The sequence below is a fragment of the Saccharomyces mikatae genome (genome assembly GCF_947241705.1).
Source record: "Saccharomyces mikatae IFO 1815 strain IFO1815 genome assembly, chromosome: 13".
NCBI lineage: Eukaryota > Fungi > Ascomycota > Saccharomycetes > Saccharomycetales > Saccharomycetaceae > Saccharomyces > Saccharomyces mikatae.
This window is the reverse complement of record NC_079268.1, coordinates 438,393-463,368: the sequence shown is the minus strand read 5'-3', so window position 1 is coordinate 463,368 and position 24,976 is coordinate 438,393. Positions and strand designations below refer to the sequence as shown.

Below are 24,976 nucleotides of genomic sequence, written 5' to 3'. Positions count from 1 at the left end.
GTGAAAAAAATCTCCGCGACGGGGAATTGAACCCCGATCTGGCACGCGACAAGCGCCCATTCTGACCATTAAACTATCACGGAATGCTATGGACTTTTATCCCTAAAATGGATACTTAACAGGGTTTAAAATGTTTTGAAGTACAAGATCTATTAATTGACCAGAACTTAGTATATAAGAAGATGATTTATCACCGAAATCTTATCATAAATGTTCTGAGTTATTTTCAAATCATTGGGTTTAATATAACCAATCAGCGTGTGTTTTACGTACATCTCTTATATAACTTAAGAAAGAACGACTTATTCTTAATTATTACAACTTACTAAACCACTAATTATTAACACTTTAATAATAGTCAATGTGTTGGAACATGTTGCAATAAGTCTCAACTATCATTTTTGATTAGTAATTATGTCACTAGTGAATTAGCATAAACGGTGGAAGAATATGACATAAATGATGAGAAACAGTCATCGAAATCAGTAGAAGCTAAAGCGCAAGAATTGACTATAGAATAAGATAATGAATGACAACGTGTCAGATAGAATAAGTATACTGTTATGTAGACTTGACAATCCTTTTTTGTGGATACTGTGGATAATTCGTAGTTAAGTGGAACTACTGATTGAGAATAAGAGCAGATCTTCTTATACCATATGAGAGAGGTATGTAAAACACACGCCGATTGGTCATATTAAACACAACCAATATAACAAAGATGAGTTTCAATATAACGACTCATATCTTTATATATGTAAGTGACAAGTTAATCCTCCAACTAATAGATCTTTAACTTTACCGCGCCCACATTATTACGTTGTCACTTGCCATTCTCCATTCTGAAACATCAATGCAGTATTTTGACAGATCACCTCATATTGTCACTAATTGATTAGTTATAAAAAGTAATAAGTCATCATTCTAACAAGTTCCTATATCCTCGAGGAGAACTTCTAGTATATTATGTATACGTAATAATGTTGCCTACATTATCAATAGAATTCTAATAATTATTTCATATTTCCTCAACCTCTCATATATAGCTGTTCTTATCTATCATAAATAATATATTTGATATTTGCTTAAAGCACACTTTTAATGAGCCTTTAATCTTCCCTGATAATTACGCTTTCTCTCGCGATGAAGATAAACGCCATTCTGCCAAAAAAAACGGGAGAAACAGTAATAAAATAATACCGATATCTAGAAAACTCTAGGTGTGTTAGCGAGCTCAATAAGAGGTTGATATTTGTTATTGTAATAATGAGAAAACTCTCTCTACTGTCCATTCCTGGGCGAAGTGTATTCAGAGTTGGTATTTCTCCTAGTATTTTATCGAGACAGAAACCACTATTATTTTATAGGCGAAGTACAGTAGGTCATTACTCTACGAAAGGCAAGGATGATAACCATGAAGAAATTGGTTTATCTCCAAACTCTACTTCCACTCCTCTAGAGACACCTTGGTACCTCAGAATTGTTGACAAAGAAAAAGAATCAATGGATGGTAAGAAAGAATACGGAAATCCGACCGAAAAGACAGTTGAGGTACCCTCAGCCTCTCCAAACTCATTAACACAGATAATAGATTTCTTAACCGGTGAACTAGGTCTAGATAACTTCCTGGTTTTCGATTTACGGAACAACGGATTAAATTCTGTTTCAGCAGTTAATAAGCTGGGCGACTTCATGATCATATGCACAGCAAGATCTACCAAACATTGCCATAAATGTTTTCTAGAATTGAACAAGTTTTTAAAGCTCGAATTCTGCAGTAGTGCATATGTAGAAGGAAATTTCAATGAGCGACAAGAGAGCAGGAGAAAAAGAAGGCTAGCAAGGAAATCTAACCTTAGTAAGCTCTTGGGTAGAAGCTCTGAGGGCTCTCAGAAAGACCTAGACAGTGAGGCGTGGTATATGATCGATTGTCATGTTGATGGTATCTTTGTTAATATTCTAACACAAAAAAGGCGTCATGAACTAAATTTAGAAGAGTTATATGCACCTGAAAACGAGAAGTTGAAGTTTAAAAAAAAAGAGCCAGACAATATTTTGACTACTTCAAGGATGGAGGAAATTTCGGGAGATAATAATATTCTTTTAGGTCTAAGAAGACTAGCCCAACAAAAAAGGAGGTATTCAACTAGCAGTGCAAGCGAATTAAAAAACTTGAGTCTATTTCTGCAGAAACAAAATTTCAAGGAGGCTAGTATGATAATTCACAGTAATCTTTTTAGTGAAGACCACAATATACGTGCTTTACAGCTCATTAAGGATAATTTGGAGGATATTATAAGGCAGGGGAAAGAAGTAGATGTTGCTCAATGGAAAGCCTTATTTGATAAACATTCAACTTTGTCGACTGTAAGAAAATCGGCCGAATATTGGCCACTACGACTAAAATATGCCATACTCATGAACAAAGCAAATTCACAATTTTATTCAGACCGTGTATTTCTCAGGGATTATCTACTTCTGAAAAAATCATTAGGACAAGAATTAACTAGAGAAGATCTTATTGCTCTCTTAAGAATAGTTTCAAAAACACAGCACTCTAACAATTCATATTTCAATTTGGTGAAGCAGAACAGGGTCGTAATCAAAGCGTTGAACTTATTCAAAAACATACAATCAGAAAATAATCGTACGGTTGTTCACGATGAAAAAGTAATGTCTCTTATTTTAGATTGCATGGTAGCGGATGAACGGACGAAATTAAGATCTCTATATGAAGTGATAGATCACATTTGTCAAACTTTTGGAGATAAACTAAGTTCTAGTATGATCATTTCAGTCTTACAGATCTTAGCTAAAGTTAAGGACTGGACCAAGCTGCTTCAAGTTTGGGAAAATATAACACCAGTAGCGGGAGACAATCGGGATACCAGGCCATGGAATGAATTTTTAAATGTTCTTAATCAAAGCGGTGATAGTCACGTTATATCAAGAGTCGTAAATAATGGCCATTTGCTGTGGATAAGACGTCTCAATGTTGACTTAACACCGGAATTACGTAACTCCATTAAGAAGTTACTACAGACCGCTGGAATGGAGAATACTCCTTTGGAAGAGTTCTTAATACATGGAGCCAACCGCCAATGATATTACTTGTATATAATATAACGATCTTCCGGCTTTCGCCCCTCTATATATTAGAATAAATATTTCATTCTGGAATCTGATGGTATTATTTTCCCGCACGTCATACCGGCCATTGTTCTAGTAAACCGCATTTTTTTTCTTCAAAGCAAATTAGATGGTTAATGGGAGAAGAACAAGTAATAGTGTTAAGTATTCAATCTCAATTGTGAATACCACTGCTCATATATAAAAATGCATGCTAATGTTAAAGCGGCTAGAAGGCTAGTTTCCAGCATCTCATCCTTCACGCCAAGATATGAGTTTCCAAAGTACAATATGCCTCTCACAGATTTTAAAGGACACCAACTCAAAGCTCTCAGAAAATTTGAAAGACTAGCACCTCAAATGAATATGATAATAGAATTACGTGATATTCGTGCCCCATTATCTACAAGGAATGTTATCTTTGATCGAATAGCAAGAAAGGAAAATAATTTGATGAAGTTAGTCGTATACACTAGAAAAGATCTTATGCCTAACAATAAAGAATACATAAGAAAATTAAAGAATTGGCATGAAGAGTTGGGGGAAAAATTTGTTTTGCTGGATTGTCGGAACAAAATTGAGGTCAAAAATCTACTGAAAATACTAGAATGGCAAAATTACGAACTAGAAAAAAATGGCGGTTATTTGCCTATGGGTTACCGGGCATTGATTACGGGCATGCCTAATGTTGGGAAATCTACTCTGATAAATAGCTTAAGGGCAATTTTCCAGGGACAGGATAGAGAATCTATGGGAGGAAAACGCAAGAAAGTGGCCAAGACTGGAGCAGAAGCCGGTGTTACGAGAACTACAAGCGAGGTCATTAGGGTAGCTTCGAGGAACGTGGAATCAAGAAACGAAATTTATTTAATAGACACACCAGGGATTGGTGTTCCGGGTCGAATTTCAGATCATAATAGAATGCTCGCACTTGCCTTATGTGGTAGTGTTAAAAATAACCTTATAGACCCAATATTTCAAGCAGATTATCTTTTGTACCTAATGAACCTGCAAAATCAAAATGATGGAAAAGAAGAGTTTTATCCTAAAAGTCACACTTCGCCCACGAACGATATTTATGATGTTCTGAAAAGGCTCCAAATGCATAAAAGTCAGAACGATAAATCAACGGCCATTGAGTGGACCAATAAATGGAGACTGCGTGGAAAGGGTATCATCTTTGATCCTGAGGTACTATTGAGTAATGACGAATTTTCCTATAAAAAGTATGTAGATGACCAGTTAAAAAAGTTGGGAGAGCTCTCTTACGAGAGATTTTCTAAAAGATTAATAGGAAACCCAAATCAAATATTTAGTAAATAACATTCAACAAACCCAAGGCTATGTAATAATTAGATAATACAAATTTTGATAAGTAAATCCAAATCTGGAACTACATGAAAGAAAAGATGGCGTGCTTTAAATGATTGACTGTCCGTCGTAAGAAATCACCAACCTATTTCAGAAAGTCTTATGCCGTTAGAATCATGTTTGATGGATTCGATAGCAACACCACCCATTAAATCTCCCAAATCACTGGAAACTTCAAGTAATTTGGTAGGGTTGTCGAAATGAGTGGTGGCCTCAACCACTGCGGTAGCCAACTTTTCAGGATTAGATGATTTAAAAATACCTGAACCAACAAACACACCATCACAACCCAGCTGCATTAACAATGCAGCATCAGCCGGGGTTGCTACACCACCAGCTGCAAAATTGACTACAGGCAACTTACCTCTTTCTATAACTTCATTTAGTAAAGAAACTGGTACCCTCATTTCCTTGGCGGCCCCTGCAATCGCATCTTCGTCCTTCAACTGTTGACATTCTTTTATTTGTTCTGTAATTCTAGTTATATGCTTTACGGCTTCGGAAACATCACCGGTTCCAGCTTCGCCCTTAGTACGAATCATAGCGGCGCCTTCATTGATTCTTCTTAGAGCTTCCCCTAAATCCTTAGCACCACACACAAATGGGACTTTGAATTTGCTTTTTTCAATATGATGGGTCCAGTCAGCAGGAGTTAAGACTTCACTTTCGTCAATATAGTCAACTTCTAAAGCCTCAATGATTTGAGCTTCAACAAAATGGCCAATCCTCACCTTTGCCATTACAGGAATGGAAACGGAGTTCATTATATCTTTGATCATCTTGGGATCTGACATGCGGCAAACCTTACCTGACTTGCGCATATCTGCTGGAATGCATTCTAGTGCCATCACAGCACATGCGCCTGCTTTTTCTGCTATTTTAGCCTGTTCTGGAGTGACAACATCCATGATGACACCACCTTTTAGCATTTGGGCGAGCCCACTTTTGATTTTGAAATCTTCTCCAGTCATTGTGATTAACTAACTTTCGATACTGTTTTATTTATTCTTCCCAGTTTTCCTGAAGACTCTTACCACGACAACGTTTACTCCCTTTCGTAGCTCTCAGTTTCTTCCTATTTATACTGCACGCAGCATTTCAGTGAGAATTACAGACGTAATCGGTACGGCATAGTGCGGTGTCAGAGTCATCCAGAGAGAGCGGCGCCACGCCATAAAATAGTAAAAAAGCCCACCTTTCTAGTCTTACCCTCGTTGGCTGAGTCATTGTGTCATGGTAAGCTCTTCTCAATATCATAGATCTCAAATGAGTCATTAGTTCCTTTTCCTAATAACATTTTGTCACAGTAAGGTAACTGTTTCATCTTTCTTCTTGAATATCACGTTCACACATTCAGCTTTTTCCTTTTCTTGTGATATTAGCTCATTGCGGCGAAACGAAAAAGATTATCTTAGAGCATGTACAAAACTCAAATACAGGACTTCAAAAAACCAATCAAAGTAATTGGAGTTTTAGCGTTGCAAGGTGCATTTCTAGAGCATACAAACCATTTGAAAAAGTGCCTGGCTAAGAATGACTACGAAGTAAAAATAGAAATAATAGCTGTAAAAACTCCTGATGAACTAAACCAGTGCGATGCTCTTATTATTCCCGGCGGGGAGTCGACGTCAATTTCCCTTATCTCTCAAAGGACAGGCTTATACCCTTGTTTGTATGAATTCGTTCACAGCCCAGAAAAGGTGATCTGGGGCACTTGTGCCGGTCTCATCTTTTTAAGCGCACATTTGGAGAACGAAAACGCCCTGGTAAAGACGTTAGGTGTGCTAAAAGTCGACGTGAGAAGAAATGCATTTGGAAGACAAGCTCAATCATTTACACAAATGTGTGACTTTTCGAATTTTATACCTGATTGTCATGATTTTCGTGCTACTTTTATTCGTGCACCTGTGATTGATAAGATTCTGGATCCCGCCGCTGTCAAAAGTTTATATGAATTGCCAATGAATGGAAAGAATGTGATTGTAGCTGCACAACAAGGTGATAACATACTTGTGACTTCTTTTCATCCAGAACTGTCTGAAAATGATATAAGATTTCATGATTGGTTTATTAGACAATTTGTTTCTAATTGAAATGCTACAGTTCTCAAATATTCTATATTACTAGGATCTCAGAGATTTTTTCGCATTGGTAAATTTCCACCCGTTTACTGTCAAATAACGCTCTAGGGACAATGATGTTATTGTTACAAACTTCTGATACACTTTGTAGTTTGATATGGTTTAAAGTCTGAAAAGATAGCCACACCAATGCTTGACATCGGAAATATGTTATTTGATTAATTTCACTTTTGTCAAGTTCTTTTACTTCTGTCTGTCTGAGGTTAAGGAATTTTGTAAATCTACTACTATCTTCCCTTATATACAATGTCTTGAAAGTTTTTCTGTCTAATTTTAGTTCCTTCAATATGTTTTCCTCTATGTTCCACCACTTTATTTTACTTATACGTTTCATTGTCAAAGACTTGAAATTTTTGGGTAAGACAATGTTGTTCAAATCGATATAAGCTATTCTACTTAACACTAGCGTTTGCAGGTTGTCCCATCTAGTAAAATCAGCTAATCCTGTTCTAGAAATCTGATCCATTCGTGATAGTCGTATTTCATTTATTCTGCGTTTCACTATGTAGCTAATTGTTTTACCGGGGTTGTCTCTGAACCCGTGGAAGTTTATTAATAACTCATATAACATCTCCCCTCGCACAGTGATCTTTCGCAGGCTTTTCATAAGTTCCATACTTTTAACTGTTCTGATAACTGATACGCTTGTTAGTTGGTTTTGCTTTGCTCCAACACAACCATCATCTGCATATGACCTTGTGGCAGCTGACCTTTTCTTATTTGTCACTGTGGAGTTGACTTTAAAGTTTTCGCCAGAAACAGTTTCACTAGCATCAACGTCTTTCTCTCCCTCAACTTCCTCGTCTTGTCCAAATTTTAGTTCCCTAATGCTTGCAAATAAATCTTTTTGCTCTAGTAGTGTTAAGCACTTATCTAGTAATTCTGGAGTTAGGTTATCAATATCAATTTGAATATTATCTACTTTAATTAAGCTATGGTCATTATAAGCGGCACCATCTATCACCCATTTCTTGTACTCTTTGAAAGTATACCAAACTTCCAGCATACTAGCCTTATTGAAATAAGCCAGCCGAAGTTCATTATCTAGATATGTCCATTCTAATGCACCAATAAGTGTACCATCATAAAGATGGTTTACCTTCAAACAGTCCAAAACTAAGCAATCATAGCGTAACCAAAACGCATATTCAAGCCATTTTTCAATAAGTGGCGGTGAGTATTCAAAAATGTTTAAATACGAAGCAAAAACAGGATACATATACTTCAATAATTTCTTAGATTTCTTCGATCTTTTATACCCAGACTTTCCTGGAAGCTCCACATCATTAGATGTGTATAATATATCTATGGAGCATGGATGTGCTCCGCAAAAATTGCCATCTAAATGAAAATAAACTTCCTTTCTGATGTCAATTGGTAGTGTTAAAAATTTTATTGGATTAAAAGAAAGCATCGAGCGACATATATTACTTCTAAGGGTATATACTGGTTTTCCGACTGATGGCATCACATTGTGCATTCTTCTTTTCCTCGAAGATAAAAAAACGCGAGAGCATATTAGAAAGGCCAAGAACTTCAAAACGAGAATTATCTTGTATATATACCACTTTCTCTTTCATTAAAAAAAAAAGACATTGCTTTTCTGATTACATTGAAAAAGGGTTGTATGCATGCCTGAATATCTATAAAAATAACGAAAAATTTTAAGTATATATGCGAATATTTCCTCAACTCGTCAAAAGTTGAAGCATACCTTCAATTCTTTGAGCTTCCTTGGACTTATGAATTTCGTGTCTGACTTTAGTTTTCAAATCTATTATCAATTCTTGAAGAACTGGGGAGCTTTCTAATGTATTTCCATATAATTCTAGAACCACCGCGACCCAATCTGCCACAATAGATGCAGACCTTACATCTTCAATACCCTTTAAGCACCAATTTAGTAAAGGTTCTAATGAAGATTCGTCTCTACCGTATAAAGCCACACGGATTTTCCCGCGTTTACGTAACTCTTGAAGAACAGTGAGTGTCAACTCCTTAGCCATTCCCGGTACAAAAGCATTATCTAGTGCTTCACTCCACTTAAACTGATTTAAGTTCCTTTCGAATGCACGCATACGACGTTGGGATCTTACCTTATCGTTATGAATAATATGCTCTTGATCGCCCTGATATTCTGAACCACGCATCATTCTCTGGAAGTTATTGCTCTTCGCATTTATATTCGAGACTACAGGTTCGTTATCTGTATTGGATGCACGTTTTTCCTTTTTTTTAGTTCTAATGGCTAGTAGACCAGAAGACAACCCAGCTACTAAGTGCCTGTTCCCTTGTGCAGTACTAGGAGACACAGCGCAACTTAATACAGGACCTGAAAATTTCCAACCAAACTTTACTTGAAAATTGTCTAAGGGATCAAAGACTTTGACGTGCCCATCTAATGAAGAAGCAATTAATGCTGATTGCATTGGTGAACCAAAATTCTCAATATAGTCTAAACATGTGACAGCCTTGTTAAAATTACCACGTTCGTATAATTTTTTATTACTAGTTAAGTCCCATACTTTAAAGTTACTGCCACCACAAGAAACAATTTGAGTTGGAGATACTGCGATAACATTCTCAATAGGTTGGTCATGATTTAGAGAATATATTGGAGTGGATCCACTCGATCTTGTATCGTATAATCTAACCAAACCATCATACGAACCTGTTGCAATTAAATGTGGGGCTGCTGGAATGAAAGATAATGTACGGACGTAATCAGTAGCTCCAGTAAGCTCTAACTGCGGTTCATACGCGTTGGATATGTCCCAAAGTCTTGTCACTCTATCATCACTTGCTGTAGCTAAAATTTTACTATCTTGTGTATGAAACTTTGTAACATGAGTAGGATGTGTGGATGCATTCATGGATAAAAGAATAGTCCTTGGATTATAACTATCATATACGGACACTAAGCCGGTAGCATCACCAGCACATAACAACTTACCATCGCTCCTAAAGGAAGCAGAATACACAACATCTTTAAATCTTGAGAAGGTCTTTATCACTTGTCTTGTTCTTGAAGAAAATATTTGAACTCTAGTCGAGGAGGTCACTGCAAAATCATGAGGATGTTGAGGATTAAACGATATGTGAGTGACACTATTATGTTCTTTCACGAGTTGTGCTGAAGTGTATTGACGCCAGTAGCGCTGCTCCGGAGTAGTTTGTTGCGGCAATAAAGGAGCCTTCGCGGTAATTATTCTAGGCCTGGCGGTGGACATTCTGTATATACTATTATTATTATGTTTGATCCCAAAAAGACACACCTTCAAGGGTTTTAATTGGTGATGAGCATCAATTTCATTCTTCAAAAGCTCGAAAGTTTTTCAAATTTTTTTTCAATTTGTGCCAAAAAATTTGATGAGAAGTATCACGAAGAACGAGGGATGCAGAAAGAGGACAGAAAATTCAAATTTATAATCGTCTAGAGGGTGAGTAACCGCAGCTGGAATACGTTCCACTATCGCCTATGATCTTTCGTTCGCTGTCAAAACAACACTTTAACATATCATTTAATACACTATAGTTAATCTCTAATACAAAATTTACTTTCAATATGAGGTCGTTAGTATGTGGTGCACGGATGTCTCTACCCTGCGATATACCACCCTTTCTATTGAAGGCCTAAGACAGATCGTTGGTTAATAGTCATTAATTATCTGCAAGTAAAACGATCCACGGTTGGTTCACACTTCTTTGACAGATTGAAACATCACTTTTCAAAGATCAATAACAGGTAAAAAGAACAAAGAAAGCAGAAATAATGACATCTATCTCCTTAAAGGAAATTATACCACCTCAACCTTCGACGCAACGTAACTTTACCACGCATTTATCGTACGACCCTACAACAAATGCGATTGCCTATCCATGCGGCAAGTCTGCCTTTGTACGTTGTTTGAATGATGAAGCCTCAGAAATTCCTTCAGTAGTTCAATTTACTGGCCATGGTTCTTCAGTAGTCACAACGGTGAAGTTCTCTCCAATTAAGGGATCTCAATATCTATGCTCCGGTGATGAGTCTGGGAAAGTGATTGTATGGGGATGGAGTTTCAACAAAGAAAGCGGCTCTGTTGAATTGAATGTTAAGTCTGAGTTTCAGGTTCTAGCCGGTCCTATTAGTGATATTTCCTGGGATTTTGAAGGTCGGAGACTCTGTATTGTGGGAGAAGGTCGCGATAACTTTGGTGTTTTCATATCCTGGGACTCTGGTAACTCTCTTGGTGAAATTTCAGGTCACGCACAACGCATTAATGCCTGTCATTTCAAGCAGTCTAGACCTATGAGATCTATGACAGTTGGAGATGATGGATCTGTTGTCTTTTACCAAGGACCCCCATTTAAGTTTACTGCTAGTGATAGAGTGCATCACAAACAAGGGTCCTTCGTCAGAGATGTAGAATTTTCACCGGATAGTGGTGAATTTGTTGTTACGGTAGGATCTGACAGAAAGATTTCTTGTTTTGATGGCAAAACCGGTGAGTTCGTGAAATATATAGAAGATGATCAAGAACCAGTTCAAGGTGGCATATTTGCGCTGTCGTGGCTGGATTCGCAAAAATTTGTTACTGTAGGGGCTGACGCCGCCATTAGGGTTTGGGACGTAACAACGTCTAAATGTGTTCAAAAATGGGCCTTAGACAAGAAACAACTGCGCAACCAACAGGTTGGTGTTGTTGCGATAGGGGATGGAAAAATTATATCTCTTTCGCTGGATGGAACATTGAATTTTTATAAGCTCGGACATAATGAGGTCTTGAAAACTATTAGTGGTCATAACAAAGGTATTACGGCTTTGACAGTCAATCCATTAATCAGTGGGTCATATGATGGTAGGATTGTGGAATGGTCGAACTCTTCTATGCATCAAGACCATTCTAACTTGATTGTGTCATTAGACAATAGTAAGCTACAGGAATACTCTAGTGTTTCTTGGGATGATACTTTGAAAGTCAATGGTGTTACTAGGCATGAATTCGGGTCCCAGCCAAAGATTGCCAGCGTAAATAATGACGGCTTCACGGCAGTAATTACCAATGATGATGACTTGTTGATATTGGAATCCTTTTCAGGTGATGTAATTAAGAGTGTAAAATTAAAATCCTCCGGTTCTGCTGTTAACTTGAGTCAAAACCATGTTGCAGTTGGCCTGGAAGAAAATAATGTTATCCAGGTCTTCAAATTAACAGATCTGGAAATTAGTTTTGACTTAAAAACGCCTCTTCGTTCAAAGCCTTCTTACATATCGATCTCACCCTCCGAAAGATACATCGCTGCTGGTGATGTGATGGGTAAGATATTGCTCTATGATTTTCAAACAAGAGAAGTTAAAACTTCGAGATGGGCATTCCATACTAGTAAAATCAATGCCATTTCATGGAGGCCTGTTGACAACAACGCCGATGAAGATGAGAATGAAGACGATTTAGTTGCCACAGGTTCTTTAGATACGAATATTTTCATTTACTCTGTCAAGAGACCAATGAAGATTACTAAGATGTTGAATGCACACAAGGACGGTGTCAACAATCTTTTGTGGGAAGATCCATCTACTCTGGTTAGTGCTGGTGCGGATGCTTGCATTAAAAGATGGAAGGCACACCTTGATTAAAAGCAAATTATAAAATAATCGAGTACATAACTTTACAAAGTAGATGTATGGATCTATAGATGTGTTTTCACACTGTTTTTGAATGTCTATTACCCGAATGTTTTGTTGATCTCGCTTCCTTTGAAAAAACCTATTCGAAACATCAGACATTTGAACGTAGGTAGTGGAAAGTACGGTAATAAAAACAGCTTTAAAAATATAGCAATAACTGAACACATAATATCTCTTTTTTAGTAAGCGAACCAGGTAACGGCAATGTCAGATTCGGAGAGTGGAGTAGCTTCTGAAGTTGAGCACGAGAAACGGTCAAGAACAACTAGTAATAGACCCAACTATGCAATTGACATTGAAGATTTAGATATTGATGAAAATAATGAGAATGAAGACGATGACTACAGGGAAGAAGAAATAAACGAGGGCGGAAATGAAGAAGATATCAGTGAGGAGGAGGAACAGGTAAATAGAAGTGGAAGAAATAAAAGGAGGCGTATAGATGAAGAAGGGGATTCATCAGATGATAAAGATGCTACCAGGCCTGGAAGTCGTCCCAGATCAAAAAAAGCTGTTTTCCCCGGAATAGATGATGCTGATGAAAGCGTAAATTCTCTAACAGTGGTCAATGAAGAATATGTTTTACCAGATGATCCCGAAGGTGAAACTAAGATAACTGCGGATGGAGATCTGTTGGGAGGTAGAGAATTTTTAGTGCGTACTTTCACATTAACCGAAAAGGGGAACCGAAAGTTCATGTTAGCCACTGAGCCAGCTCGGATAGTGGGCTTTAGAGATTCATACTTATTTTTTCAAACTCACCCTAATCTTTACAAGTTCATTTTGAATCAAACTCAAAAGAACGACTTAATAGACCGTGGTGTTTTACCTTATTCATATAGAAATAGACAAATTGCTCTTGTCACTGCTAGGGGTGTGTTTAAAGAATTTGGTGCCAAAATTATACGTGGAGGCAAATATATAACTGATGATTATTACGCTTCTGAATTAAGGACAAAAGGAAACGTAATTGAGGGTAAACTTGCTGGCGATCCTATCGATAAATCTGCAAGGGCCTTGGAAAACATAATGTATCCCGTTCCAGAAAATGGCATAAACCCTGCAAAGAACCAAGTAGAATTTTTTGAGCACAGACCTCATGGTCATATGAGTAATTCTAATATTATTGCATCAGGTAGTAAGTTGAGTTCGACAAATTGGTTGTATCAACATTCTGCTGCTTGCAGTAGGTTTAATAGTGATCTCTTTTATGATAGAGTAAAGGTTCTGCTTGTAGACCAACAAGGCTTAAGAGATGCGTACACGAATACATTGCACATACCAGAATCTACACAACCAACCACTGTTTTAGGGTGGAAGAGATCGAAGAACCACAGTCCTAGTGACACGAGTATTACGTATGAAACTGTTATACACGACAATGATCTAAATAAACCGAAAACGGGACTGTCGGAGATTTCTAAAGAGATCTATGAAGATGTTGTTGACGAAAATGTTTTAAAAGCTATCGCTGATCAAAAAGAATTTGAAAAGTGCAGCGAATAAATATTATAGTATACTTATTGTAACAATAAAAAAAAGTGTATCTTTAAATCTAGATAAAAAAACATATATTCTCATTTGGTTCTCTTTTCTTGAAAATGTTTATTTACCTATATCCATAACTTGTATAAATGGGCAAAGCTTTATTGATCTACAAACTTTGGATGAATTTTTCAATTGGTTCATCACCATTCACTAACGAGATGGTTTTCTTGACAGTGACATCTGGATGCAACAAGCTTTGCACGATAAAAGAAGCTACATCCTCTCTATTAATAGAATAGTTGACAGAAGCCTTTTCTTCTAACCTGTCAATCGGCTGCAATAAGCCAGTGCCTCTACTTAATTCCAGCGATCCAGGTTGCAAAATAGTGTAGTCCAATTCAGAATTTCTAACTTCGCGATCAGCAGATCTTTTTGCAATATAATACTCACGCAAACCCTTAATGTTACACCAAAAATCTCTATTTTCTGCCTTGAGCGCTGAAACTAGAACAAATCTCTTTATGCCAACTTTTTCGCATGCTTCAACAACCTTGATACAGCCGTCTAGATCGACAGTGAAAATTCTTTCCATTGCTTTACCACCTGCACCTGCACTGAAGACCACGGCATCGCAACCCCTAATGGCGTCTGCAATCTCGTTCACTGAGGCATTTTCTATATCGGTCAAACTTGCGTTAACACCTACTTCATTCTTAAAATAGTCGACTTGGTCCTGTGTTCTAACAATTGCCAATGGTGTTGAGAAACTACTACTGGCCTTTAGTTTGTCCGTCAATAAACGTCCAACCTTACCACTTGCACCAACAACTGCAACTTTCAAGGGCGACATTAGATATTTGCAATTTATTAGAAGTTTATATTAATAATGTAAGATAATAATATGATTCTCTTTTTTGTCGGGAATGAGAATCACTTACAATAAACGACACAATGGGCCACTATATATATTCTTGATCTAAACGTAACCTTACGTAATAATGCGACCCCCTTCTATTGACAGCGCGACATAATTTTTCGTATCACCACTTACTTAATTACAGGTTACAGAAGCAGAAGTCTTCAGGGGAGAGTGCTGAGAGGAAGTGAATAATACTAGCATTGTCCCCTCGCAAATATCAATGTTACGGGATTGTATTCGTTCTTCTCAGTATTACTCAGTGATTGGAAAAATTAGTCTTCAATATGTGCAAAATAAAAGAATAATATATATCCTTTATTTTTTTGAACAAAAGAAACTGTACTTTCAGAATATACTCAAAGTTCTTGCAGGCTATTTAAGCCAAATATGTTTTTAATGAGATGTCATTAGATATATGAAGTGATAATGAGGAGTTATCAAGGAATTATTTTTGGCGAGTACATATAGCTGTAGATGTGTAATACATCTTGTTCCTGACTTTTTTGAAAAATCTAGCATGCGAGCACTCTGAGTGTGCTGACCCTCAACTAAAATTTCTATATTATACCAAACAGAAGTGTATCATAGGCCTCAGTGGATAACTCCTACAATATAAAAACCTTACATCCGGATGATATCGAAAATTGAAACTCCATCAAAAAAGCTAAGAAAAGTCAGCACTAACTTATGAATGAACAGATCTCCTGAGAATTGGTATAACCTTCTCTTTGTTCGACTCGTATTATGCTCATGTACGTATGATCATCTATAGGTGTAGATTATTTTGTCCGGCGTCTTGTTTGAATATTGTATCCGGGCACATTTTATTTGTAAGATAACGCAATGCACATATCGGTTCGTCTTATATTAAAATTCGTTCCGTTAGTATTCAGTATATTACAAGACCATATATACTAAGTATACAACCAGCAGGCACTGCTTTGTTCATATATTTGCCTTTTGTTTCATTCTCCTTATAATTTTTCTCGTGAAAACGATCTTCAACTTTTGCCACTATAGTTTTAAGCAAGGATTCTGAATAACTAAGAAATATAACATAGTATACTCAAGAATCTTGCAAGCAACTTAAAAAGTTAATAAAGAGTACCAATGCTGCTGCTTTCTTGGTCAAGAATAGCCAGCAAGGTAGTTAGAAGGCCCATTCGTTTCCGGCCGTATTACGGGTTGACCCATACTAAGAGTTTGCATACTCAGTACCGGCTACATAATAGAATAAAAGAAAATAAGATCAGTAGAAAGGGCAAAGACAATAATAATGGTGTTAGAGTTAGTAGTGAAACTCCTACAGACGAAGAGGTCGAAGAAATAAGAAAAGAAGTAGAAAAATACATCGAACAGGCCAAAAGTAATACCATGTCAACTAACTGGCAAGAACAGAAACACAAAATAGATGAAAGTATAAAACGTCTGGAAGAAGCTGTATTAAAGCAAGAATCTGACCGAACTCAAGAAGAGAAAATGGAAAAAGAAGAACAAAATGAACCATCGAACCCCAATTCAAGAAGAACAAAAGAGCAGGGCTATTTCAAAGATAATAATAGCATAAATTTCAATTCTCCACCACCACCACCTAAACCACCTAAGCCACCTTTAAATGATCCTAGTAATCCAGTGTCCAAAAACGTCAATTTATTTCAAATAGGATTGACTTTTTTCCTACTTTCATTTTTATTGGATCTCCTCAATAGTTCTGAAGAACAAAGCGAGATAACATGGCAAGATTTTAGAGAGAAACTACTAGCAAAAGGTTATGTTGCAAAGTTAGTTGTCGTCAATAAGTCTATGGTGAAGGTGATTTTAAATGACAATGGGAAAAATCAACCCGATAATTACGGTCGCAGTTTTTACCATTTCACAATCGGATCCATTGATAGCTTTGAACATAAACTTCAAAAAGCGCAGGATGAACTGGACATTGATAAGGATTTCAGGATTCCTGTACTATACGTTCAAGAGGGCAATTGGTCCAAAGCTATGTTTCAGATCATGCCAACAGTTTTAATGATTGCGGGTATTATATGGTTGACAAGAAGATCAGCGCAAGCAGCAGGCGGTAGTCGTGGAGGAATCTTTGGCCTAAGTCGTTCAAAGGCCAAAAAATTCAACACTGAAACAGACGTAAAGATCAAATTTAAGGACGTTGCAGGATGTGATGAAGCAAAGGAAGAAATTATGGAATTTGTTAGCTTTTTGAAAGAACCTTCTCGCTATGAAAAAATGGGAGCAAAGATTCCTAGAGGTGCAATTTTGTCTGGCCCACCAGGTACCGGTAAAACCTTGCTTGCAAAGGCGACTGCAGGTGAAGCCGGAGTTCCCTTTTATTTTGTTTCGGGTTCAGAGTTCGTAGAAATGTTTGTTGGTGTTGGTGCTGCAAGAGTAAGAGATTTGTTCAAAACTGCAAGAGAAAACGCTCCTTCGATCGTATTTATTGATGAGATTGATGCTATCGGAAAAGCCAGACAAAAGGGTAATTTTTCAGGTGCAAACGATGAAAGAGAGAATACGTTGAATCAAATGTTAGTCGAAATGGATGGTTTCACACCAGCAGATCATGTTGTTGTCTTGGCTGGTACTAATAGGCCAGATATTCTTGATAAAGCATTATTAAGGCCTGGTAGATTTGACAGGCACATCAACATTGATAAGCCAGAACTTGAGGGGAGAAAGGCTATCTTCGCTGTTCATCTACATCACTTGAAGCTTGCTGGGGAGATCTTTGATTTGAAGAATAGATTAGCAGCTTTGACACCAGGTTTCTCTGGTGCCGATATTGCCAACGTTTGTAACGAGGCCGCATTAATTGCTGCTAGAAGTGACGAAAATTCAGTAAAACTAAACCACTTTGAACAAGCTATTGAAAGAGTCATCGGAGGGGTGGAAAGAAAATCCAAACTACTCTCTCCTGAAGAGAAAAAAGTAGTTGCTTATCACGAAGCTGGACATGCCGTTTGTGGATGGTATTTGAAATATGCAGATCCCCTTTTGAAAGTCAGCATTATTCCACGTGGACAGGGTGCCCTGGGCTATGCACAATATTTGCCAGGTGATATTTTCTTATTAACTGAGCAACAACTTAAGGACAGAATGACAATGTCATTGGGTGGAAGAGTTTCTGAGGAGCTTCATTTTCCATCAGTTACTAGTGGCGCCTCTGATGACTTCAAAAAAGTTACTAGTATGGCCACTGCAATGGTGACAGAGTTGGGGATGAGTGACAAAATTGGCTGGGTCAATTACCAAAAAAAAGATGATAGCGATTTAACTAAACCATTTTCAGACGAGACTGGTGACATTATTGATTCAGAAGTGTACAGAATTGTTCAAGAATGTCATGAAAGGTGTACAAAATTGCTAAAGGAAAAGGCAGATGATGTAGAAAAAATTGCTCAATTACTTCTGAAAAAAGAAGTCTTAACAAGAGAAGATATGATTAGTTTAGTGGGCAAGCGTCCTTTCCCGGAAAGGAACGATGCTTTTGATAAGTACCTGAACGATTATGAAACGGAAAAAATCAGGAAAGAAGAACAAAGAGACGGAAAACGTGATGAATTTAAGTCATCTCAAAATGATTGATATTCTATTATAAGAGGCGAGAGAGAATTGTTCTACATACATTGTTTATTTTGTTGAAAGTCGGGCATCCTTCTTTTCTTGGTACAACTCAAACATGTATACACTATATAATCTAATCTAAAACATGTAAATATATATGTGTGTTAATATGCACCTATATCGATTAAATCGCTTTCTGTAAGGCTGTCATTGGATAAGGAACGCGATGTTTTTTATCGCTGATTTCACCGCTTTGCACTATCTTATCTTCAATATTCGCATGATACGCTTTTCACTGCGTCGTTTTGTTGGATGATATCTATCCGACAAGATATGTATGTAAGTTTAAGGGCCGGTGGCAGAGAAGAGCATGCGGTTTTATTTCAGACCATTCCATACTCCCATAATATAAGAATACAGCAGCAATTTTCTTTTATCGAATAATTTTGTTTTTTGTTTCCTCTTTGTTCTTCACTAGACTTAGAACACTAGTTGTAGAGGGAACAAGAAGAATGCAAACACTAGACGAGACTTCAAACTTACTTCCCGTCCCAGAAGAAGTTGAAACTCTTCCTTTGGAGCAAAAGTTTCATGAGTACAACCTGGCTTTACCAAAGTTCCCTATTTTGTTTTCACTATGGCTGGGTAGTTTTTTAAGTTCTTTAGACGGTACTATTGTCGCAAATATTATGAATAGAGTTGCTGAGGAATTCTCTGAATCCAGTAGAAAACAGTGGATTGCAACAAGTTTTCTTCTGACAAACACAGCTTTTCAACCTCTGTATGGTAAGCTTTCTGATATAACAGGGCGAAAGTCAGCGTTACTAACGGCCCATTTTTTCTTTGGCATTGGGTGCTTGTTAACATGTTTTGCCAGAAATGTTACCGAATTTTCAATAGCTAGAGCCATATGTGGTATTGGTGCAGGAGGATTGAATGCAATTGGTAGTATTGCTGTTAGTGATATATGTACAGCAAGAGAAAGAGGCGTTTATCAGGGTTATGCTAATATTGTTTTTGGCCTAGGCCAACTATTAGGTGCTCCTTTAGGTGGTGTGTTTATAGAGACCATTGGATGGAGGGCCCTTTTTGGTGTTCAAGTGCCTGTGATAATGTTGTGCTCTGTATTAGCAATCAAGAATATCAATATTAAGCTGTTCCATGTTCCTCCTATGAAGGAGAGATATACGTTGAAAAACCTATCACGGATAGATATATTTGGCTCGTTAAGCTTGGTTGCGACCATCAGTGGAGTGTTATTTTTGTGCTCTAGCCACTTGAACAAGTTATATTTAACGCTGTTTACCATTGGCAGTTTTATTGTTTTCATCCTAGTTGAGCGATATTATGCAACTGAAAAGATCTTGCCACTTGAACTATTGACTCGTTCTTTCTGTTTGAGTTCAGCAGTAACAGTCATATCGTCATTTGTTGTATTTGGTGAAATCTTCAGATCTCCAATTTATTTACAATTACTACAAAATATTAGTGTCACGAAGACTGGTCTATTTTTGATTTTCCCCTCTGTATCAGTTGCAGTCGGATCGTTAGTAACAGGATGGTTATTGCGAAATACTAAAATTAACCTAGCTCATTGTGCATACCAGATAATTTTTGGAGGTATGATAACGCAGTTATTGGGCTTGGGTTTGGGCTATCTACTGCTTGCATACTTGAACCCTGATTACACTATCTATGATATGCTTGAGTCAATCACTTTCGAATCGGATTCAATCTGGTGGAAATTGATTTATGTCTTCGCATCAGTTCTAGTATCTTTTGGCTATGCGTGTTTGTTGGTTGCCACATTAGTAAGCATTGTTTTCACTGTCGAAAAATCACAGCAAGGAACTATGACTGGTGTTTTCTACTTATGGAGGTCCATTGGTAACGTCCTTGGTGCATCTTTGACTTTAGTGTCCTATGAGAATAGTTTATCGTCTATGTTATGGAATTATATGTTTGAAACTAAGCGTTCCGACAAATATCACTTTACCAAAAAGCAGTACTATTCCCTTATCAATGATACAAGTTATTTGAGAGGGCCCAATTTTCCAACAGATATATTTGTTCGCATCCTTGATATCTATAAAAAGGCATTTTTGATTTCTTACCTTCCAAATATAGTCCTGGCAGTAGTTGGGATTGTTTTATCCTTTTATTTGGTACATCATACCTATAAACGTACAAGTACCTGAGGAAAAAAAATAGACTTTATACTATATATCTTTATAAATTCAAGGTCAATATCCTTCTTGGAATGATCAACTCTATTGCATCCTTTTCTACATTAAAGGATTTCAAGGTTTCGATATCAATACCTAGTTTTTGGCATTCCATTTTGCATTTTTCCGGGAAAAAAGGTTCGAATGGATATCGTAAATAGTACATTATTAGCACATTTTTCAGTTCTTTACTTATGAGATCCCCCATCATATACAGTCTTAATGCAAACGCCATACTTTTGCAACTAATAAAGGGTGGTACACCTGCATACCCGGTGCATAATCCAGGAATAATAAGACCATCAATATCACTTGGAGAATGCATTAATGCGTTCCACATGGCGTTGAAAACAGGTTCAAACCCAGTCTTAAGAGGATTTTGCGGATCAAAAATAGGAGCATATGGGGCAACAACAGTGGGAACATGAATGATATACCTTATACCGTCTCTGCACTCGATGGTTTTTTCTTCAAGACATCGTTGTAAATCAATCACGGTTGCAGAGCCTACTGTGTGATATCTTGTACCAAGCTGATTTCGAAACCATGTTTCAAAGGGTTTTCCTCCGAAATAATTGTACAGAGCTTTATCGAACCCTCCTCCAAGATATCCGTACGAGTTGCCTGGCGAGACAATTGCATAAGAGTTGCCATGGTGTGTTTTGTCACCTTTGCGCATTGAATCCATGAGAGATTGAAGTTGCCCATGATGAATACAAAGATATTTATCATTTTGGATATACGCCTGGGGTATAGATTCTCGCCAAAGATCGGTAATTATTTCATTCGTATCGCATAATATTATTCTCATCCTCCTCACTCCACTCAATAAGCATCGTTTATTAAGAGAACCTGTCATGATCATGGATATCTCCAGTATTCCCAATTTAATAACAAGGAGCTATTGTTTGCTTAAAATAGCTATCATGAGTCATTATATGTAAGGGATTTGTAAAGATAATGGTAAATCAAACACCCACACCTGGATTTTTCAGGGAAAACAAAGGTTTCTACTATTGCTTTTTGCTGCGGGCATCAAATCCATTGGACAATTCGAAGAAATTGATACTTGGTTACTACTTCGCTTCTAAAAAACATAGAAATTGATAATTTCTTGATTATTCATTATTAAAAATATCCTTTATGCCACATCGTAGTGGAACTCATCGTTCAAAAGTTGAACGAGCATTGAAAAGATAAAATACATAACTTGTACAAGGAGAGAAAATTTGTTGAAACTTCCTACTTTTTTCTACCGAAAATTTTTTTTAGTTTTTTGCCAAAGCCACCCTTCTTTTCTTTTGTAGTATTAATTTCTTGTACCTGTGTGTGTCTATTTTCGTTATTCTCTGGATTACTAGAAAACCGTAACCTATTGGTCATAGAAGGGTTTGAACTTTTTGCGGGTTCAGCTTCACTCACAACTCTTAAGGACACTCCGCTGAACTTCTTACTCATTTTTTTACTTGGTGTGACAGGATCAGAAGCATTGTGATTTTGACGTGAAATGCCTGGGAAAGCTACCTCATTTTCTTTCTGCTTGCTTTTGCTCTTGAACAGTGAAAAGGCACCGCTACCACCACTACTATTCTTGTTGTTGATGACTTTATTACCTTCTGTTTCTGTGTTGGGTTTCGATGAGCTTTGGTTAAGGAATTGGGAGTCATCTTCTGAGTCCGAGTCCGCAAATCTCGAAGAGTGACCCAAGTTTTTAAAAAACTCCTGTGCTGTCTCGGTTCGATTCATACTTGTACTGTTATGATAACCTTGTCCATTATAATCATCACTTAACCCGTCCTCCAAATCACCACTTCTCAAAGAAAGTTTTTTGAACCCGAGATGTGATTCATTACTTCTTGTTTTCTCAAAACTAGATTTGCGAGGAGGTGGTTCTTTAGGATATAAAATGCTACTCATATCCTTCGTTGGACGTTTATTGCTTTGCACGACTTGTGAACCTCCCTTTACACTTTTATTGACACTGTTGTTATTGATTGAATTTTTATATTTCTTTGGTCCATTGAGACCATCTATACCTGTTGGCTCTTGCATTTGGTGTGAATGTTTTGAGAGTGAAGCTATGGTGGAATTTCTCTTGGGTTTACCCTTTTCTGGGGTTCCTAAAGGTATAGCAGAATGCCGTTTATTGCTTAACTTCTCTGGAGGAGAGGGGGAACTTGATCTGTTGTTCCTGAATTGGCCTACTGATTGAGGTCTTTTCATGGAAGAACGTTTTACACTATTCCTTCGCGACGTACCATCAGGAATAGACATTTGAGCATTTAGCCTCGTATTTTCAGCAGTTGTAAGAGACAAGTATGCGCCATTGGCGGGAGAGTTATCAGAGTAGATGGATGTATTATGACTGGACAGCCCTGATGATTTCTTAAGAGCAGATTTAATTGGTGTGACAACTTTTGTTACAGGAACCATGTGAGCTTCAGGTTTGTGAAGGTTATTTTGTTCAGCTTGTTTTAATCGGTTTTTTGGAGAAAGATAGTTACTTGAAGTCCTTAGATATTGCGCTAAAGAAGGTGTTGGTTCTGTTTGCTTGTGCTGATCGATTTTCTGGGAAGAACCTGGCTTGTTCATTTCTTGAGTGGTCTCTTCTACAGTATCAAAGTACTTATCGTTAATGTCATCTACATTCTCCTGATTAGAATGAATGTTGTTATTGCAAGAACGCTCAGAGGTACTATCCTGGTTTCCAGCCTTTTGTGAACTTTCGGAACCTTCCAAAATACTACCTTCTTGAACTAAATTGGATTTTTCATTGAAGTCTTGTGTGGGAAATGTGATTGCGTCACTAGCCAAGATCAGAGGGTCATTTTTGGGCCTGTCATTTTCGGTTATTTCTTTTAAAGAAGAACTACCACTAGATGAAATGTGGTTCGATTGTTCAACTAGCTTATCAACTGCTTCAACATTTGCATGACGATGTTCTTCAATCGGTTTATTAACATCCTCTTTTTCCACCTTGTCATGGGTCAGGACCGTTATAACAGGAGGTGATTCGTATCTTTCGTTTAGTTGTTTGACATTACTCTCTGAACTTGGTTCACCTAAAGGAACATCTTCTTCATCATATTTTGAAGATTTCTCCTTTTCTTCTTCTTTTATGAAACCTTCCAACTCTATGTTTTCATTTATTAGCTCAGTTAGATCATCCTCCTGTCCACCATTTAATGAAGGCTTTTCTAGAATATTTTCACTGTTGACTACAGTGTCGGATCCAGAATAGTTAGAATTTTCAAGGTTCAACTCTTGATCCGTTTCTTCAGGAACTTTTGTTTCAATAAGAGGAACATTTGAAGTTGTTGGACATTTCTTTGCTATCTTTCCTTCTTGCACCGGCTTTTCGCCTTGTTTTGTCTGTGAAGTTGATGAATTCCTTAGAGATGAAGTCCTCTTAGGTTGAGAATGTAAAGATCCTTGTGAGACTTTCCTTCTCAACGGTGTACTGTTCCTTACGTTCAAGGCACTATGAGCTGAGTTTGAACGTCTTAGCGATTTAAAAGTATTGACGTTGGCTGGTTCTTCAACTGGGACTTCAATTGCAATCAAGCCGTTAGGTCCAGGAATATATTTTCGCGTGGTCATCAAAGGAGCAGAACTGTTTTTGTTATTCGTACGATGCTGGTTCGTTAGAATACCTCTAGCCTGCGGTCCCCCAAAATCCTTAAACGTACGTTGAGCCTCATCATAGCTAATTCTTTGACGCGTTTTGGACTTTTGACGTTGCAAATTAGAATTGCTCCTGCTGGATTGACCTCTCTGGCTAGGAAGACTCGAAGTTCTATGATGTGATCCGATCTTGTATTGTGGGCCCTTCCTCAAAGAAGAATTTAATGAGTTATCCTTTCCCGTTGATGAGTGCTGCGTGAGACTGTTTACTTTTCCGGAGTAGCCTTTACCATTACCCCTCACGGACTCCGACGTTGAAGTTGAAATAGAAGACACTCTTTTGGAAGTGGATTGTTTTCTCAAGTTTGTTAATGAAGCGGAGCGATAGGTCAACTTTTGCTTGTTCTCTGGTTGATTACCCTTCTTCATCATGAATAATTTACCGATACTTGCTGCTGCTGCTACAGCTGTCGGGTCCGCTTGGTCCATTTCTGATGCAGTTGTTCTTCTCCTAATCATTTTTCAAAACGAACAGCCGCTGATTGGATCAGTGTGGTTACCTGTTGTTGTCTCGTTTTATGTGTTTCTGTTCACTTTGTCGGTAAACTAAGGGAGCCATGAAAATTTAGCGAAGAAATGAATACTTTCTTTAAGGTTATCTATCGTCCTTTTTTGCATGTTGACCCTCGCGCCACACGGCCAGCCCGTCGCCGCGGTGAGCTAAAATTGGGTCTGTTTGCGACGCCGCGACGGAATTTTGCGGATTTACAGCGGATGATTGAAGATATGACACTATTTGCAGGAGATCTACTTGACCAGTAATTGAAGAAATGTG

At 37.5% G+C, this 24,976-nt stretch overlaps 13 protein-coding genes and 1 non-coding gene across 14 annotated transcripts; 7 read left to right on the top strand and 7 right to left on the bottom strand.

Moving 5' to 3' along the window:
* Positions 1 to 11: 11 nt before the first annotated feature.
* Smki_13.trna12D lies at positions 12 to 83 on the bottom strand. The gene has a single exon. It is a non-coding gene; the product is annotated as a tRNA-Asp (tRNA).
* Positions 84 to 1,266: 1,183 nt separating this feature from the next.
* On the top strand, positions 1,267 to 3,105 carry ATP25 (Atp25p; the record flags this gene model as incomplete). Its single annotated transcript, XM_056224813.1, has 1 exon — positions 1,267 to 3,105. One exon carries the CDS (start codon positions 1,267 to 1,269, stop codon positions 3,103 to 3,105), a length of 1,839 nt encoding a protein of 612 aa, XP_056078693.1.
* Positions 3,106 to 3,336: 231 nt separating this feature from the next.
* Positions 3,337 to 4,452, top strand: MTG1 (putative GTPase MTG1; the record flags this gene model as incomplete). The annotated part of the gene is made up of 1 exon (XM_056224812.1): positions 3,337 to 4,452. One exon carries the CDS (start codon positions 3,337 to 3,339, stop codon positions 4,450 to 4,452), a length of 1,116 nt encoding a protein of 371 aa, XP_056078692.1.
* A 125-nt stretch (positions 4,453 to 4,577) lies between these two features.
* SNZ1 (pyridoxine biosynthesis protein SNZ1) lies at positions 4,578 to 5,471 on the bottom strand (the record flags this gene model as incomplete). Its single annotated transcript, XM_056224811.1, has 1 exon — positions 4,578 to 5,471. The coding sequence occupies one exon, from the start codon at positions 5,469 to 5,471 to the stop codon at positions 4,578 to 4,580; it is 894 nt and encodes a 297-aa protein (XP_056078691.1).
* A 447-nt stretch (positions 5,472 to 5,918) lies between these two features.
* Positions 5,919 to 6,593, top strand: SNO1 (putative pyridoxal 5'-phosphate synthase; the record flags this gene model as incomplete). The annotated part of the gene is made up of 1 exon (XM_056224810.1): positions 5,919 to 6,593. One exon carries the CDS (start codon positions 5,919 to 5,921, stop codon positions 6,591 to 6,593), a length of 675 nt encoding a protein of 224 aa, XP_056078690.1.
* Positions 6,594 to 6,615: 22 nt separating this feature from the next.
* CTF13 (Ctf13p) lies at positions 6,616 to 8,121 on the bottom strand (the record flags this gene model as incomplete). The annotated part of the gene is made up of 1 exon (XM_056224807.1): positions 6,616 to 8,121. The coding sequence occupies one exon, from the start codon at positions 8,119 to 8,121 to the stop codon at positions 6,616 to 6,618; it is 1,506 nt and encodes a 501-aa protein (XP_056078689.1).
* A 208-nt stretch (positions 8,122 to 8,329) lies between these two features.
* UTP15 (snoRNA-binding rRNA-processing protein UTP15) lies at positions 8,330 to 9,871 on the bottom strand (the record flags this gene model as incomplete). Its single annotated transcript, XM_056224806.1, has 1 exon — positions 8,330 to 9,871. The coding sequence occupies one exon, from the start codon at positions 9,869 to 9,871 to the stop codon at positions 8,330 to 8,332; it is 1,542 nt and encodes a 513-aa protein (XP_056078688.1).
* A 542-nt stretch (positions 9,872 to 10,413) lies between these two features.
* On the top strand, positions 10,414 to 12,261 carry AIP1 (Aip1p; the record flags this gene model as incomplete). The annotated part of the gene is made up of 1 exon (XM_056224805.1): positions 10,414 to 12,261. One exon carries the CDS (start codon positions 10,414 to 10,416, stop codon positions 12,259 to 12,261), a length of 1,848 nt encoding a protein of 615 aa, XP_056078687.1.
* Positions 12,262 to 12,516: 255 nt separating this feature from the next.
* On the top strand, positions 12,517 to 13,818 carry NPL6 (Npl6p; the record flags this gene model as incomplete). The annotated part of the gene is made up of 1 exon (XM_056224804.1): positions 12,517 to 13,818. One exon carries the CDS (start codon positions 12,517 to 12,519, stop codon positions 13,816 to 13,818), a length of 1,302 nt encoding a protein of 433 aa, XP_056078686.1.
* Positions 13,819 to 13,966: 148 nt separating this feature from the next.
* On the bottom strand, positions 13,967 to 14,650 carry SMKI13G2150 (uncharacterized protein; the record flags this gene model as incomplete). Its single annotated transcript, XM_056224803.1, has 1 exon — positions 13,967 to 14,650. The coding sequence occupies one exon, from the start codon at positions 14,648 to 14,650 to the stop codon at positions 13,967 to 13,969; it is 684 nt and encodes a 227-aa protein (XP_056078685.1).
* A 1,179-nt stretch (positions 14,651 to 15,829) lies between these two features.
* On the top strand, positions 15,830 to 18,313 carry YTA12 (m-AAA protease subunit YTA12; the record flags this gene model as incomplete). Its single annotated transcript, XM_056224802.1, has 1 exon — positions 15,830 to 18,313. The coding sequence occupies one exon, from the start codon at positions 15,830 to 15,832 to the stop codon at positions 18,311 to 18,313; it is 2,484 nt and encodes an 827-aa protein (XP_056078684.1).
* A 491-nt stretch (positions 18,314 to 18,804) lies between these two features.
* VBA1 (Vba1p) lies at positions 18,805 to 20,490 on the top strand (the record flags this gene model as incomplete). The annotated part of the gene is made up of 1 exon (XM_056224801.1): positions 18,805 to 20,490. The coding sequence occupies one exon, from the start codon at positions 18,805 to 18,807 to the stop codon at positions 20,488 to 20,490; it is 1,686 nt and encodes a 561-aa protein (XP_056078683.1).
* A 31-nt stretch (positions 20,491 to 20,521) lies between these two features.
* Positions 20,522 to 21,376, bottom strand: PDL32 (putative ADP-ribose 1''-phosphate phosphatase; the record flags this gene model as incomplete). Its single annotated transcript, XM_056224800.1, has 1 exon — positions 20,522 to 21,376. The coding sequence occupies one exon, from the start codon at positions 21,374 to 21,376 to the stop codon at positions 20,522 to 20,524; it is 855 nt and encodes a 284-aa protein (XP_056078682.1).
* A 383-nt stretch (positions 21,377 to 21,759) lies between these two features.
* Positions 21,760 to 24,660, bottom strand: SEG1 (Seg1p; the record flags this gene model as incomplete). The annotated part of the gene is made up of 1 exon (XM_056224799.1): positions 21,760 to 24,660. One exon carries the CDS (start codon positions 24,658 to 24,660, stop codon positions 21,760 to 21,762), a length of 2,901 nt encoding a protein of 966 aa, XP_056078681.1.
* Positions 24,661 to 24,976: the final 316 nt, after the last annotated feature.